The following is a 12,674-nucleotide window of genomic DNA, read 5'->3' as shown; positions in this document are numbered from 1 at the left end:
ATAAATAAAATAAATAAATATATACTGTTCAGGCCAGGTGCTGTGGCTAACATCTGTAATCCCAGCACTTTCAGAGGCCAAGGCAAACAGATTGCTTGAGACCAGGAGTTTAAGACCAGTTTGGCCAACATGGTAAAAGCCCATTTCTACAAAAAATAGAAATATTAGCTGGGAGTGGTGCCTACAGTATTTGGGAGGCTGAGGTAGGAGAATCACCTGAGCCCGAGGAGGTCCAGGCTGCAGTGAGCTGTGATCATACCACGGCACTACAACAACAACAAAAAAAGGTACAAACTGAAACATATACAGATGAAATTACGAGATGTCTAAGATAAAAATAATATGGTGATGAAGGGGCAGTAGATAGGGTATGAAGATATGGATGAGGCAGAACCAGCCATGTGTTGAGGCTTGTTGGGGCTGGGTAATCAATACACAAGGATTCATCATATATATTACTTCTGTCAACAAAATTCTCTCTAATAAAAGAAGTTTTCTAAAAAGACAAAACAAAAAATGTAAAAGGTTTTTCCCAGAATTCTCAGCAGTAAGGTTTTTTTTTTTTTATCACATGTCAAAAGATAAAGAGATCAGCTAGCTCCATCTCTCAATGCACAATTTCTTTTTTTTTTTTTTTGAGACGGAGTTTCACTCTTGTTACCCAGGCTGGAGTGCAATGGAGTGCGGTGAGTCTCTGCTCACCGCAACCTCCGCCTCCTGGGTTCAGGCAATTCTCCTGCCTCAGCCTCCTGAGTAGCTGGGATTACAGGCATGTCCCACCATGCCCAGCTAATTTTTTGTATTTTTAGTAGAGATGGGGTTTCACCATGTTGACCAGGATGGTCTCGATCTCTTCACCTCGTGATCCACCCGCCTCGGCCTCCCAAAGTGCTGGGATTACAGGCTTGAGCCACCGCGCCCGGCCCAATGCACAATTTCTAAATGCAGAAAAAGGTGTGAATACCATGTGCTAAAAGCAAACAGAACTCATATCTGTCAGAGGAAGACTATGCTGACAAAATCTAAATCAACATCCAGTTAAAGGTTTCTTAAAATTCCCAGAAAGATTCCTCATGTACTCAACTGCTTCTGCAATTTATAAGGGCTGTGTGCCCTTAGTAACCTCTTAGCATCTGCTCAAATATTAAAGAATTCAAACTCCACCACAGTGAAGTGTTTGGCAAATGGAATATACTCAAATCATAGGGTACTGAGAACTGAGAGACACAGAATCAGAAAACTCATTTCCAAGACCAGCATGGAAACAATGCTACTTCCTGCATCTCCTGGTTCTATTCTAGAACTATATTAGAAACATACTACTTGCTGGAGGACCCATAGCTAGATATCCTCAATTTAAGCAACCTTCTCTGTCATTACCATAAAATTTACAAACAAAACTACAGGCTTGTACCTTAGGAAAGCTATCACTTAAAAGTCACTGTACCAATTAGAGCTCAAGTTTTAAATGCTAATAGTTTAATATTTGAGAATTCCTTTTTTCTAAATTTGGACAAATACTATTTAAATATAATAACAGCCTTCCCAGGTGGCTAGTGAAGATGGTAGAGGTGCAGGTCCTGGTGCTTGATGGTCGAAACCATCTCCTGGGCCGCCTGGAGGCCATCATGGGTAAGCAGGTACTGCTGGGCAGGAAGGTGGTGGTCGTATGCTGTGAGGGCATCAACATTTCTAGAAATTTCTACAGAAATGAGTTGAAGTATCTGGCTTTCCTCTGCAAGCAGATGAACACCAACCCTTTCCAAGGCCCCTACCACTTCCAGGCCCCTAGCCGCATCTTCTGGCCAACAGTGCAAGGCATGCTTTCCCAGAAGACCAAGGGAGGCCAGGCCACCCTGGACTGCCTTAAGGTTTGATGGCATCCCACTGCCCTACGATGAGAAAAAGCGGATGGTGGTTCCTGCTGCCCTCAAGGTTGTGTGCCTGAAGCCTACAAGAAAGTTTGCCTATCTGGGGCGGCAAGCTTATGAGATTGGCTGGAAGTACCAGGCAGTGACAGCCACCCTGGAGGAGAAGAGAAAGGAGAAGGCCAAGATCCATTACCAGAAGAAGAAACAGCTCAGGAGGCTATAGAAACAGGCCGAGAAGAACGTGGAGAAGAAAACTGACAAACACACAGAGGTCCTCAAGATCCATGGACTCCTGCTCTGAGCCCAATAAAGACTGTTAATTCCTCAAATAAATAAATAAAATAGATCAATAAATAAATATAATGACAAAAGGAACAAAAAAATACTTTGTACATCTTAGGGTATGGTTGGCTTTTGACATCAGATGGAAATGGTCATATGCTATGAGAAGATAGCAATATTTGGCTTTAATGCTAAAGACACAATAAAGCTATAATAGTAAATATTAGTGAGCCAGTACACACCGAAGATACACACAGCTCTCTACTCCTAACCAGGGCTAATTAAACCAAGGGACTGATCAACATTTAAGAGCATATCTGTAAGAAATTTTAAATATTCAGTCAACTGTGGCATAAAAATGTCCCTAAGCATAGCAATAATCAGAAAATACAATCACAGCTAACAACTCAAAGTTATAAAGTATTACTCACACATCCACACCAGTAGAATGCAAAGGACTGTGCCAGTTGACTGGAAGAAATTCTACCCTCCCAATCTGCTGATTTTCTTGGGCTTTCTTAAAATGTGTCTGTAGCAAGTTCAAGGAAACACTGCGAAAATCATTAACTGGAAAAGAAAATTAATTTATGCATCCACAATGAAGTACAAATCTGTAGAATTAGGATGTAACAAGTCATGTAGTTATACTCTAACTATATTTGCATAGAACACATATTAACGTCCATCAAAAATAAAGTGGTATTCAGGAAAAATTATAAATGCATACAGGAAAAGATGTTTCTTTAACAACTTTTTTTTTTTGAGATGGAGTACTGCTCTGTCACCCACTGGAGTGCAGTGGTGAGACGTCGCCTCACTGTAGCCTCCACTTCCCAGGTTTGAGCAATTATCCTGCCTCAGCCTCCACAGTAGCCGGGATTACAGGTGCATACCACCACGCCCAGCTAATTTTTGTATTTTTAGTAGAGATGGGGTTTTGCCATATTGGCCAGGCTGGTCTTGAACTCCTGACCTCAGGTGATCTGCCTCGACATCCCAAAGTGCTGGGGTTACAGGCGTAAGCCACCGCGTCCGGTCTAACTACTTGCTTTTACCACATAAAATATTTCATCAAAAGAAGGCTAACTTCAGGCTGAGAGGAGTGGCTCATGCCTTGTAATCCCAGCACTTTGGGAGGCTGAGGTAAGCAGATCATATGAGGCCAGGAGTTCGAGACCAGCCTGGCTAACATGGCAAAACCCTCATCTACTATACAAACAAAAATTAGCTAGGCATGGTGGCAGGCACCTGTAATCGCAGCTACTTGGGAAACTGAGGCAGGAGAATTGCTTGAACCTGGGAGGCAGACGTTGCAGTGAGCTGAGATTATGCCACTACACTCCAGCCTGGGTGACAGAGCAAGATCTCTGTCTCAGGAAGAAGAAAGTATATTTATTTAAAAAAAAAAAAAAAAAAGGCTGGCTGGGTACAGAGGCTCACACCTGTAATCCCAGCACTTTGGGAGGACAAGGTGGGCAAATCGCCTGAGGTCAAGAGTTCAAGACCAGCCTGACCAACATGGAGAAACCCCATCTCTACTAAAAATATAAAATTAGCCAGGTGTGGTAGTGCCCACCTGTAATCCCAGCTACTCAGGAGGCTGAAGCAGGAGAATCACTTAACCTAGGAGGCAAAGGTTGGGGTGGGCCAAGATCACTCTACTGCACTCCAGCCTGAGCAATAAGAGTGAAACTCTGGGCAAGGCGCGGTGGCTCACGCCTGTAATCCCAGCACTTTGGGAGGCCAAGGTGAGTGGATCACGAGGTCAAGAGATCGAGACCATCCTGGTCAACATGGTGAAACCCCATCTCTACTAAAAATACAAAAAATTAGCTGGGCTTGGTGGTGCATGCCTGTAATCCCAGCTACTCGGGAGGCCGAGGCAGGAGAATCAGAATTGCCTGAACCCAGGAGGCGGAGGTTGCGGTGAGCTGAGATCGCGCCATTGCACTCCAGCCTGGGTAACAACAGCAAAACTCCGTCTCAAAAAAAAAAAAGAGAGTGAAACTCTGTCTCAAAAAACAAAAAGGAAAGGGAAAAAAAAAAGGAGGCTAACTTCAAAACATGAGCATCATGGGAACGGTTTCCATTTTTTTTAAATCACATGACCATACATCAACAGTCTTGCAGTTGAATTCCTATCCTTACTTTCTGGTTCTTATGAATAAGCACCATCCAATACTTTAAAGAAAAAAATACGCTGCTGTTTGAAATTCATATCAATCTCAACCTTCCACAACACTAGTTTATGTTTAGGACCATTAGCCAGTAGAATAAGACACCCTAATTGGAACAATTAAACTTTGAATACTATCAGGTTTTAGAGGACACCTTTCAAAATCTAGCTATACTGATGACTTAAATCCCCCAACTGCAGTATCAAGAGGTTTATCACAGTTTGAATTACAAAATGATTGAAGCTTCTGTTATTTATTAAATCCTATCATCTTTATGGTTCCCTTTAAACTCGAAATAGGTAGAAATAGGACCATCATATCATAAAATAACTTTATAGGGATTAAGTGCTTGTTCATTCAAGAATATTATAAGAGTATAAACTATTAGCCTTAGGAAATTCCTAGCACTTCAGGTCTAAGCTGAGAAGCTTTACTACCTTGCCAACTGTCTTTAACTCAAAATCTTCTTATGCAGCTAAGACAATAGACCAAAGACAAGGCTTTACCTCAGCTCACAAGAGTAAGGATTAAATTCTCCTTAAATGATCTAATCTCACATGCTTTGCAAACCTACCACACTGTACAATGCTTCGGAAGCGGAGATCACAAGCTGGTCCAATTCCATGTACTACAAAAACCAAGTGATCTATTTGTAAAGGTTCTCCTATAAATGAAATTAAAAAGAAAATTATTCTGTATAGTCATGTATTCTAGTATCATTCACTATGAAAAGATTATAAATATGAGCAAGTTAAAATATGAACACATAATTTAAAAGATACAAAATAGTCCTTTAAGTACTTAGCAAAAATACACTGATTTTACTTGGTTTCTAATGTATCTTGAAATAAGTCTGTAAAATTTTTTTCAGGTTTTTTTCTTTTTTCTGATCTCTGAAAAAGAAACTCATTTTTATTTTCAGGTTTTAAAAACTTTTTTGGTTTTTTAAGAAGAGATCTCACGCTGTTGCCCAGGCTGGAGTGCAGTTGTGCAATCACCACTCACTGCAGCCTCAAACTTGTGGGTTCAAGTGATCCTCTTGCCTCAGCCTCCCAAGTAGCTGAGACTACATACAGATGTGTGCTAGCATGCCCAGTTAATTTTGTATTTTTTGTAGAGACGGGGTTTCTTTTTTTTTTTTCTTGCATGTCACATGGCAGAGACAGGGTTTCACCATATCACCCAGGCTGTTCTTGAACTCCTGGGCTCAAGTGATCCTTCTACCTTGGCATCCCCAACTGCTGGGATTACAAGCATGAGCCACCATGCCCAGCCAGGTTTGTAAAAGTTTTTTATATGCCAGGTGCAGTGGCTCACACCTGTAATCCCAGCACTTTGAGAGATCAAGGCTGGCAAATCATGAGGTCAGGAGTTCGAGACCAGGCTGGCCAATATAGTGAAGCCCTGTCTTTACTAAAATTATAAAAAATTAGCTGGGTGTGGTGGTGGGCATCTGTAATCCCAGCTACTTGGGAGGTTGAGGCGGGACAATCGCTTGAACCTGGGAGGCGGAGGTTGCAGTGAGCTGAGATCGTGCCACTGCACTCCAGCCTGGGTGACAATATAAGATTCCATCTCAAAAAAATAAATAAATAAATAAAAATAACACAAAAAGAACTTTTTACTTTTGAGTAACTGCAAATACATCACCAGGCTGCATACACCACACCTCTTTAACCCTTTAATATCGTACCGTGTATTTCCTAAGTGTATTCTCTTACATAATCACAGTACAGTTATTGAATCCAGGCAACTGAACACTGATAAAATACTTTTATCTAATATTTCACTTTTATCAATGTCTGATGTTTTTAAAGCCTGAAGTTTTTTATACATATATATATATATATATATACACACACACACACACACACACACACATATTTTTTTTTAATTGCACTTTTGGTTCTGGGGTACATGTGCAGAACACTAAAGCCTGAAATCTTAAACTCTTTTTTTTTTTTTGAGATAGAGTCACTCTCTGTCCCCAGGTCGCCAGGCTGGAGTGGGAGTGCAAGTGACGCGATCTCAACTCACTGCAACCTCTGCCTCCCAGGTTCAAGTGATTCTCCTGCCTCGGCCTCCTGAGAAGCTGGGACTACAGGCATGTGCCACCACGCCCAGCTGATTTTTGCATTTTTAGTAGAGACAGGGTTTCACCAAGTTGGCCAGGATGGTCTTGATCTCTTGACCTCGTGATCCATCCACCTCGGCCTCCCAAAGTGCTGGGATTACAGGCACAAGTCACCTCGACCGGCCTAAACTCATCTTTTTAAATTACAGTAAAGCTACGATTTTGTCTAAGAGACAAGTCATCTCCTCTCCAAAAAAAAAAAGGAATTTTATAATTCAATTAAATATATTATAAAACCATAAATGATCCCACCTACATGGCAGTGGACAATCAGGTCCTACTGAAAAATGGTTTTCCTTAGCTGAAAATCTTCAAGGACAAGGAGTTACCCAGAATGAAATTTCTAGTCAAATAAGTGGAATCACACTTCCTAGAATTAGGACTAAATCAGTTCATCTGTATTTAGTGACTTCCTGGGTAGTATTGCCAAATTTTACCCATCCTACCATACGTACTGAGCAGCTTTGAAAGAGATTTTTACATCTATTATGATTCTTAGTAAATGAAGTGATGCTAATCTCAACTTGGAATAAACCCATATGATTAAAGATTATTTTTAAGCCTTGAGGTAATCCAAATCCACAGAAAAACATCACAATTTAAGGAGTAAACAAATATATCAGAAGATAAGAAAAAATAAATGATTAACATTACCACAATGAATGTCAACAGAGATGTTCTCAACTCCTCTCTTCACAGTTCTTGGTCGACCTTGCTCTGTGGGCGTTGAACCCCATTCATCAGACCCTGCAACTGGCTGGTAATGCACCATAAGCTTAAACAGAACAGACCAGAGCAATAAAGATATTCTACAATACAGTCATCTCTACACAATGCATTTTTAAGTGTAGAATAATGTCTTTCAAACCATACAGTCAAATCTGAACTGGAGTTTTGATATACAACTCATACAGCTTGAAATTCAAACCCTGAAAATATATTAGGCTAACAGATCTGTCAATAATACCCTTCTACACAGAAGACACACTCACATAATATGTCAGTGATTTTCTTATTCTACAGTGGCATAATTTCCCTAAGAAAATTATTTTGTATAAGTTGAGTTGGGTAAATAACAGTAGTGGCTACAAGTTTTTAAGTTTCATAACTGTGAATTCAATATAAAATTTGATAAACATTATCCGACATAGAGTGTTTAGTAAAATAAACCAATTTAGTTCTCCCTAATAGTGCAATTAACTTTTTATCCCAACAAAAGAAATGCTTTGTTTTACCTTTGGATTGTGTAAAATAATAATTTCTCTGTTGGGAGATTCCAGTTTCTTTTTCCATTCATCCAAAGTTACAGCAAGCATGTAAGTTTCCTTAAAAGAAAACACATTTCATTAGAGTTTTCTAATAACCTTCCTATTAAAACCAAACTTATTCACAAGACTACTACTTTATTAACAAGTTTCAATAAGAATATCATACTCCAATTCATCAAGTTTATTTTTAAATTCTTTTGAACTTACAACAGATAGTATAGCACCAGGACGAAGGGGAAAAAAAACACTCCTAATTCCACCTTCTACCACTAGATAATTACTGTTCCCATTTTAATATATTTGTTAATATTAATGTTCTAGATTGGGTGTGGTTGCTCATGCCTATAATCCCAACACTTTGGGAGGTCAAGGTGGGAGGATCACCTGAGGTCAGGCATTTGAGACCAGCCTGGCCAACATGGCAAAACCCCATCTCTACCAAAAATACAAAAATTTGCCAGTGTGGTGAGGTGCACCTGTAACCCCCAGCTACTTGGGGGGTGAGGCAGGAAAACTGCTTGAACCCAGGAGGCAGAGGTTACAGTGAGCAGAGATCACAGCACTGGACTCCAGCCTGGGCAACATGGTAAGACTCTGTCTCAAAAAGAAAAAAAGACCAGGAGGCTGAGGCAGGAGAATTGCCTGAACCCAGGAGGCGGAGGTTGTGATGAGCCGAGATCGCGCCATTGCACTCCAGCCTGGGTAACGAGCGAAACTCTGTCTCCAAAAAAAAAAAAAAAAAAAGAAAGCAAATATTAATGTTCTACTCCAATTTAAAGGAAAAATTTCAGTTTTCAGAGGAAGAAAAACAAAAGCTAAAAAAGATCAATCCTGTGACCATAAGTTTAAATATTAACAATGGACATTAGGGGAAAATATTAAAATTTAAATAAAAGACATAATATAGTTTGCATTTTGTGCTTATGCGTATGTGTGCACCTTTTTTGTTTTTTTTTTAGTGGTGGGGTCTTGCTTTGTTGCCCAGTGTTCAAACTCCTGGGCTCAAGGGATCCTCTTTCCTCGGCCTCCCAAAGTGCTGGGATTACAGGCGAGAGCCACCGTGCCCACCAGTATTTTTTTTTTAACTCCTTAAAACACCACAATCATTTCCGTCATATTTTAAATATGAAAAAGGCCCGGCATAGTGGCTCAAGCCTGTAATCCCAGCACTTTCAGAGGCCAGCAGATCATTTGAGGTCCAGAGTTCGAGACCGGCCTAGCCAACCTGGCGAAACCCCATCTCTAATAAAAAACAAAACAAATTAGCCAGGTGTGGTGGCAGACACCTATAATCCCGGCTACTTGGGAGGCTGAGGCAAGAGAATCACTTGAATCCAGGAGGCGGAGGTTGCAGTGAGCCAAGATCACGCCATTGCTCTCCAGCCTGGGCAATAGAGCAAGACTCCATCTCAAAAAACAAAACGAAACATAATCTGAAAATAAGACTACCTTATTCTGAAACTTGCTTGTAAATAGAAATGCTTTATTATATTTTATAATGTGATGCAGACAGAACCAAACGCTTTCTAGAAATTTCACAAAATAAGTTACAAGAGAAAGAAAAGATTATTAAATAAGAGAAGGGAAAAAATGATGGGTAAAAAAAGAGTCAAAGGAATACCTCTAAAACTTGGCTGAAGCTCTCCGAGTAGGGAACATACTTATTGTCTTTGTCCCCCTTGTAAAACCATGTACATCGTCTCACTTCCGATGCTAGTTCATCCCAGTATACAGCATACCGCATCCTCTCCCCTAAATGAACATCATATCTGCCCCCATCAGTAGGAACAACTCTCCCATTACAATCTTTTCCTATTAAGGATTGAAAAGAGGAAAAGAAGTCCATATTTCAAAATAAATCTCCTAACATACAATTCTGACTTATACGCTAAATAATGTTATGAAACACATGAATAAACAGTTTCTACTTGGCTAAACACCAAACAAAATAAAATTTAATTCTTATCTTTTTCACTACCTACTTTACAAACCATCAAAATCATTCCTGATTTTAATGAAACATGAAAAAAAAATACTTCCTTTTCTGAGGAAAGACAGCAGTGTTCCTTTAAAAAAAAAAGTATATAATGTGAATTTTCTGAATGTTTTTGCTTGAGGAACCATAAGGTAAATTAATAACCATCATGATGATTCAGAATAACTAGAATTATTCTTGTTTTATAAAAGTGACAAGTTAGAGAGTTCATTCCTCTGCACTGTGATTCCCCCAACCCCTTGCCCACAACATACACATACTTTATTTTTTTCTTTTGAGACAAGTTTCACTGTGTCATCCAGGCTGGAGTGTAGTGGCACAATCTTGGCTCACAGCAACCTCCACCTCCCGGGTTCAAGCGATTCTTCTGCCTCAGCCTCCAAGCAGCTGAGACTATCGGCACATACCACCATGCCTGGCTAATTTTTGTATTTTCAGTAGAGAAGGGGTTTCACCATGTTGGCCAGGATGGTCTCGATATCCTGACCTCAAGTGATCTGCCTGCCTTGGCCTCCCAAAGTGCTGGGATTACAGGCGTGAGCTACTGCACCCAGCCTTACACATTCTTAATAAAATAATCTAAAACATAAGTTAGAACATTAAAGATATTATTATTGGGGGGCCAGGAACAGGGTGTTAACACACTTGCAATCCCAGAAGGACTGCTTGAGCCTAGGATTTCAAGACCAGCCTGGACAATATAATTAGACGACCACCTCTAAGAAAAAAAAAATTATTGGATAACTATGCAGAAATAATAGATATTGTTTTCAAAATACAGACCGAATTCTTGAATATTATTGATTGGCTAGGTACTAGTACAGAAGTTCTATATAAAATGCTGTAAGAAATTATTTAACTAGAAGAATCTAAAATTTAGTTTTCACAGTACTCAATACAAGGACCATTATATTATAGTTTGAAGAGGGAAAAGTCTTTGTCTATTCCAGGTCATAATTTTCACCTACCAGAGCTATATGCCTCTTCTAGCTGCTGTGAATCCTCAGAGTTGAAAGGAATCCATGTCTCCTTAGAATCTATTATCTTACAATAAAACCAATGGGGAGAAACTGGTTCATACAAGCTGCCAGCATCCATGTCTATTAGCTCAAAGGAACTACATGAGTTTGGTGACGGGGATGGATCTGACTGGGACAACTGCTCCTGTTGTGATTGCACTGATGACATTTCGCTCTCTAAAGACAAAAAAAAAACTATCAGGAAAATGATCTTCTCTTAACTGTGTAACTGTTGACCCACATACACATGCACAAAACTAATTTTATGGAGCCATTTCTGCAACAACAAAAAAATCTACATAATTTAAAAGAGAAATAACAATTTAACAGCTGGATGGGGGGGAGCTTTAAATAAAATGCTTCCATTAGATCAACCACTGCACGAGTTCCAAATACCCTCGGAAAACTATGGTTTTACTCAGTCTGTAAGTTATAAAACAAACCCAGAATCACAGGACTCCCTGCTCGAAACCTGATGGCAACAAAAACATTTCACCCCAATTTCCAATCTAAATGTAGTTAAAGGCAGAAAATTTACTTCAACGAAGTCAGCTGGGTCATGCGCTGTGCTAACAACGCCTGGGTTTTGGCCTCCAGGCCCCTATCATTATACGACTAATGGAATCTTAAAATACGGAAAATAAAACTCATCGCTTAGGAACTAATTATTTTTGACTGATGCTTGAAGTCGCTTAATGGGCGGTGGTACAAATTCCGAAAAGATGAAACCTCGCCCCGGGCCACGGCGCGCACGCGCACGCCCACTCGCATCGCCCGAGTCTCAGGAGAAAGGTACCAAGCGACCTCAAAAGCCTCCTCCCACGGAGGCGGCTGTGACCAGCTGTTTCTGCATCTCCAACACCCCTTCCACTCGGCAATGACCAGCGCCGCAGGCACCAGAAGGGCACTTCTAAGCTGCCCTGTGGGGCGGGAGTCAGGAGGGCATCTCGCGCGTGCCCGAGGGACTGCAGACGCCGGCGTTCGGCCCCACAGTCCTTTCGCACCTACCCACCCCTAGCCCCACAGACGTACCTCAGGCACCTTGGCGCCTCCCTGACCCTCGTGACCCTAGGCCCTGGCGCCCCGCTCCGGATCTTCGGAGCTCCGTCTCAGGTCGCCCGCCCGCAGCCCCGCGACAGCAGCAGGGACGCCAAATGTAGACCACAGGGTTCACAGGGTTTCCCCGGGCTCGGGGCTTCCCAGGAGCTGGGGTCCCCCCGCCCCGCATCGCCGGCACCCGGCCGGGCCTCCCTCGGCCCAGCAGACCGCCGGACGTGGACTCACCTGGCGGCCCAGCCGCTCCTTACGCCCTCCTGCCCTAGCTGATGGGGGCACGGCATGGCCCGGCCGCGGCCTTTACCCAAGCCCGGGCGGGGCGCGGCGGAGCAGGGCGGAGCCTGCGGCCCCGCCGGGCTCGTGCAGAACACACGGCACCACTGCGCTCCCAGCGGGCGTAGCGGGTCCGACTGCCGGGCGAAAAGGTAAAGCAACTAACAGCGTGGCGCGCGAGCGCCGGTCGGGTGCGCAGGGCCTCGGGGCACTGGCAGCAAGTGTCGCGAGAGGTGGAGAGGAGTCGCGCGAGACGTGGCTCCTCCTGCGGGCAGGGAGGTCCAGTACCGGACGGCTGGCGGTGGACCCTCACTTAGAGGGTGTGGCTCAGTTCTAACCGCGAGGAAGAGTTTTGAGTTTCCGTGGTGGAAGGGGGCTTCGAGATCAGTTTTGAGTGTCCGTGGCGGAAAGGGCTTGGAAGCAGCCAGTCACGTATGTGGGGCGGGAAAGTCGACCTGATCTCGGGATACGCTGCAGACCCTACTAGTGCGCCAGGAGCGGCGCAGGGACGCCGCGGCCCTAAGAGCAGCCGCCCCGCTCCCGGCCTCCATTTCTGGGGGCTGAGGAACAGGTGTCACTGGCGTTTGCCAGGAAAAAA

General features: G+C 42.6%; 1 protein-coding gene and 1 pseudogene across 5 annotated transcripts in view; one reads left to right on the top strand and one right to left on the bottom strand.

The window, feature by feature from the left end:
- The window catches only part of DDHD2 (DDHD domain containing 2), a 36,784-nt gene extending 24,495 nt beyond the window's left edge, over window positions 1-12,289 (bottom strand). For 3 of the 5 annotated variants that reach the window (XM_078347505.1, XM_008979333.5, XM_008979331.5), the window contains exons 1-7: window positions 12,032-12,289; window positions 10,697-10,924; window positions 9,354-9,544; window positions 7,700-7,789; window positions 7,119-7,239; window positions 4,905-4,994; window positions 2,585-2,720 (exon numbers count right to left, since the gene is read on the bottom strand). In XM_078347505.1, coding sequence (XP_078203631.1) covers window positions 2,585-2,720; window positions 4,905-4,994; window positions 7,119-7,239; window positions 7,700-7,789; window positions 9,354-9,544; window positions 10,697-10,916 — 848 coding nt within the window. In that variant the 5' untranslated portion in view covers window positions 10,917-10,924; window positions 12,032-12,289. The remainder of the gene's footprint in view (window positions 1-2,584; window positions 2,721-4,904; window positions 4,995-7,118; window positions 7,240-7,699; window positions 7,790-9,353; window positions 9,545-10,696; window positions 10,925-12,031) is intronic. The other 2 variants (XM_078347507.1, XM_078347506.1) reach the window with 1 other exon arrangement.
- Window positions 1,503-2,172, top strand: LOC103787511 (large ribosomal subunit protein uL13 pseudogene; annotated as a pseudogene).
- Window positions 12,290-12,674: the final 385 nt, after the last annotated feature.

Source organism: Callithrix jacchus, chromosome 13 (assembly GCF_049354715.1).
Source record: "Callithrix jacchus isolate 240 chromosome 13, calJac240_pri, whole genome shotgun sequence".
NCBI lineage: Eukaryota > Metazoa > Chordata > Mammalia > Primates > Cebidae > Callithrix > Callithrix jacchus.
This window is presented reverse-complemented; position numbering and strand designations above follow the sequence as displayed.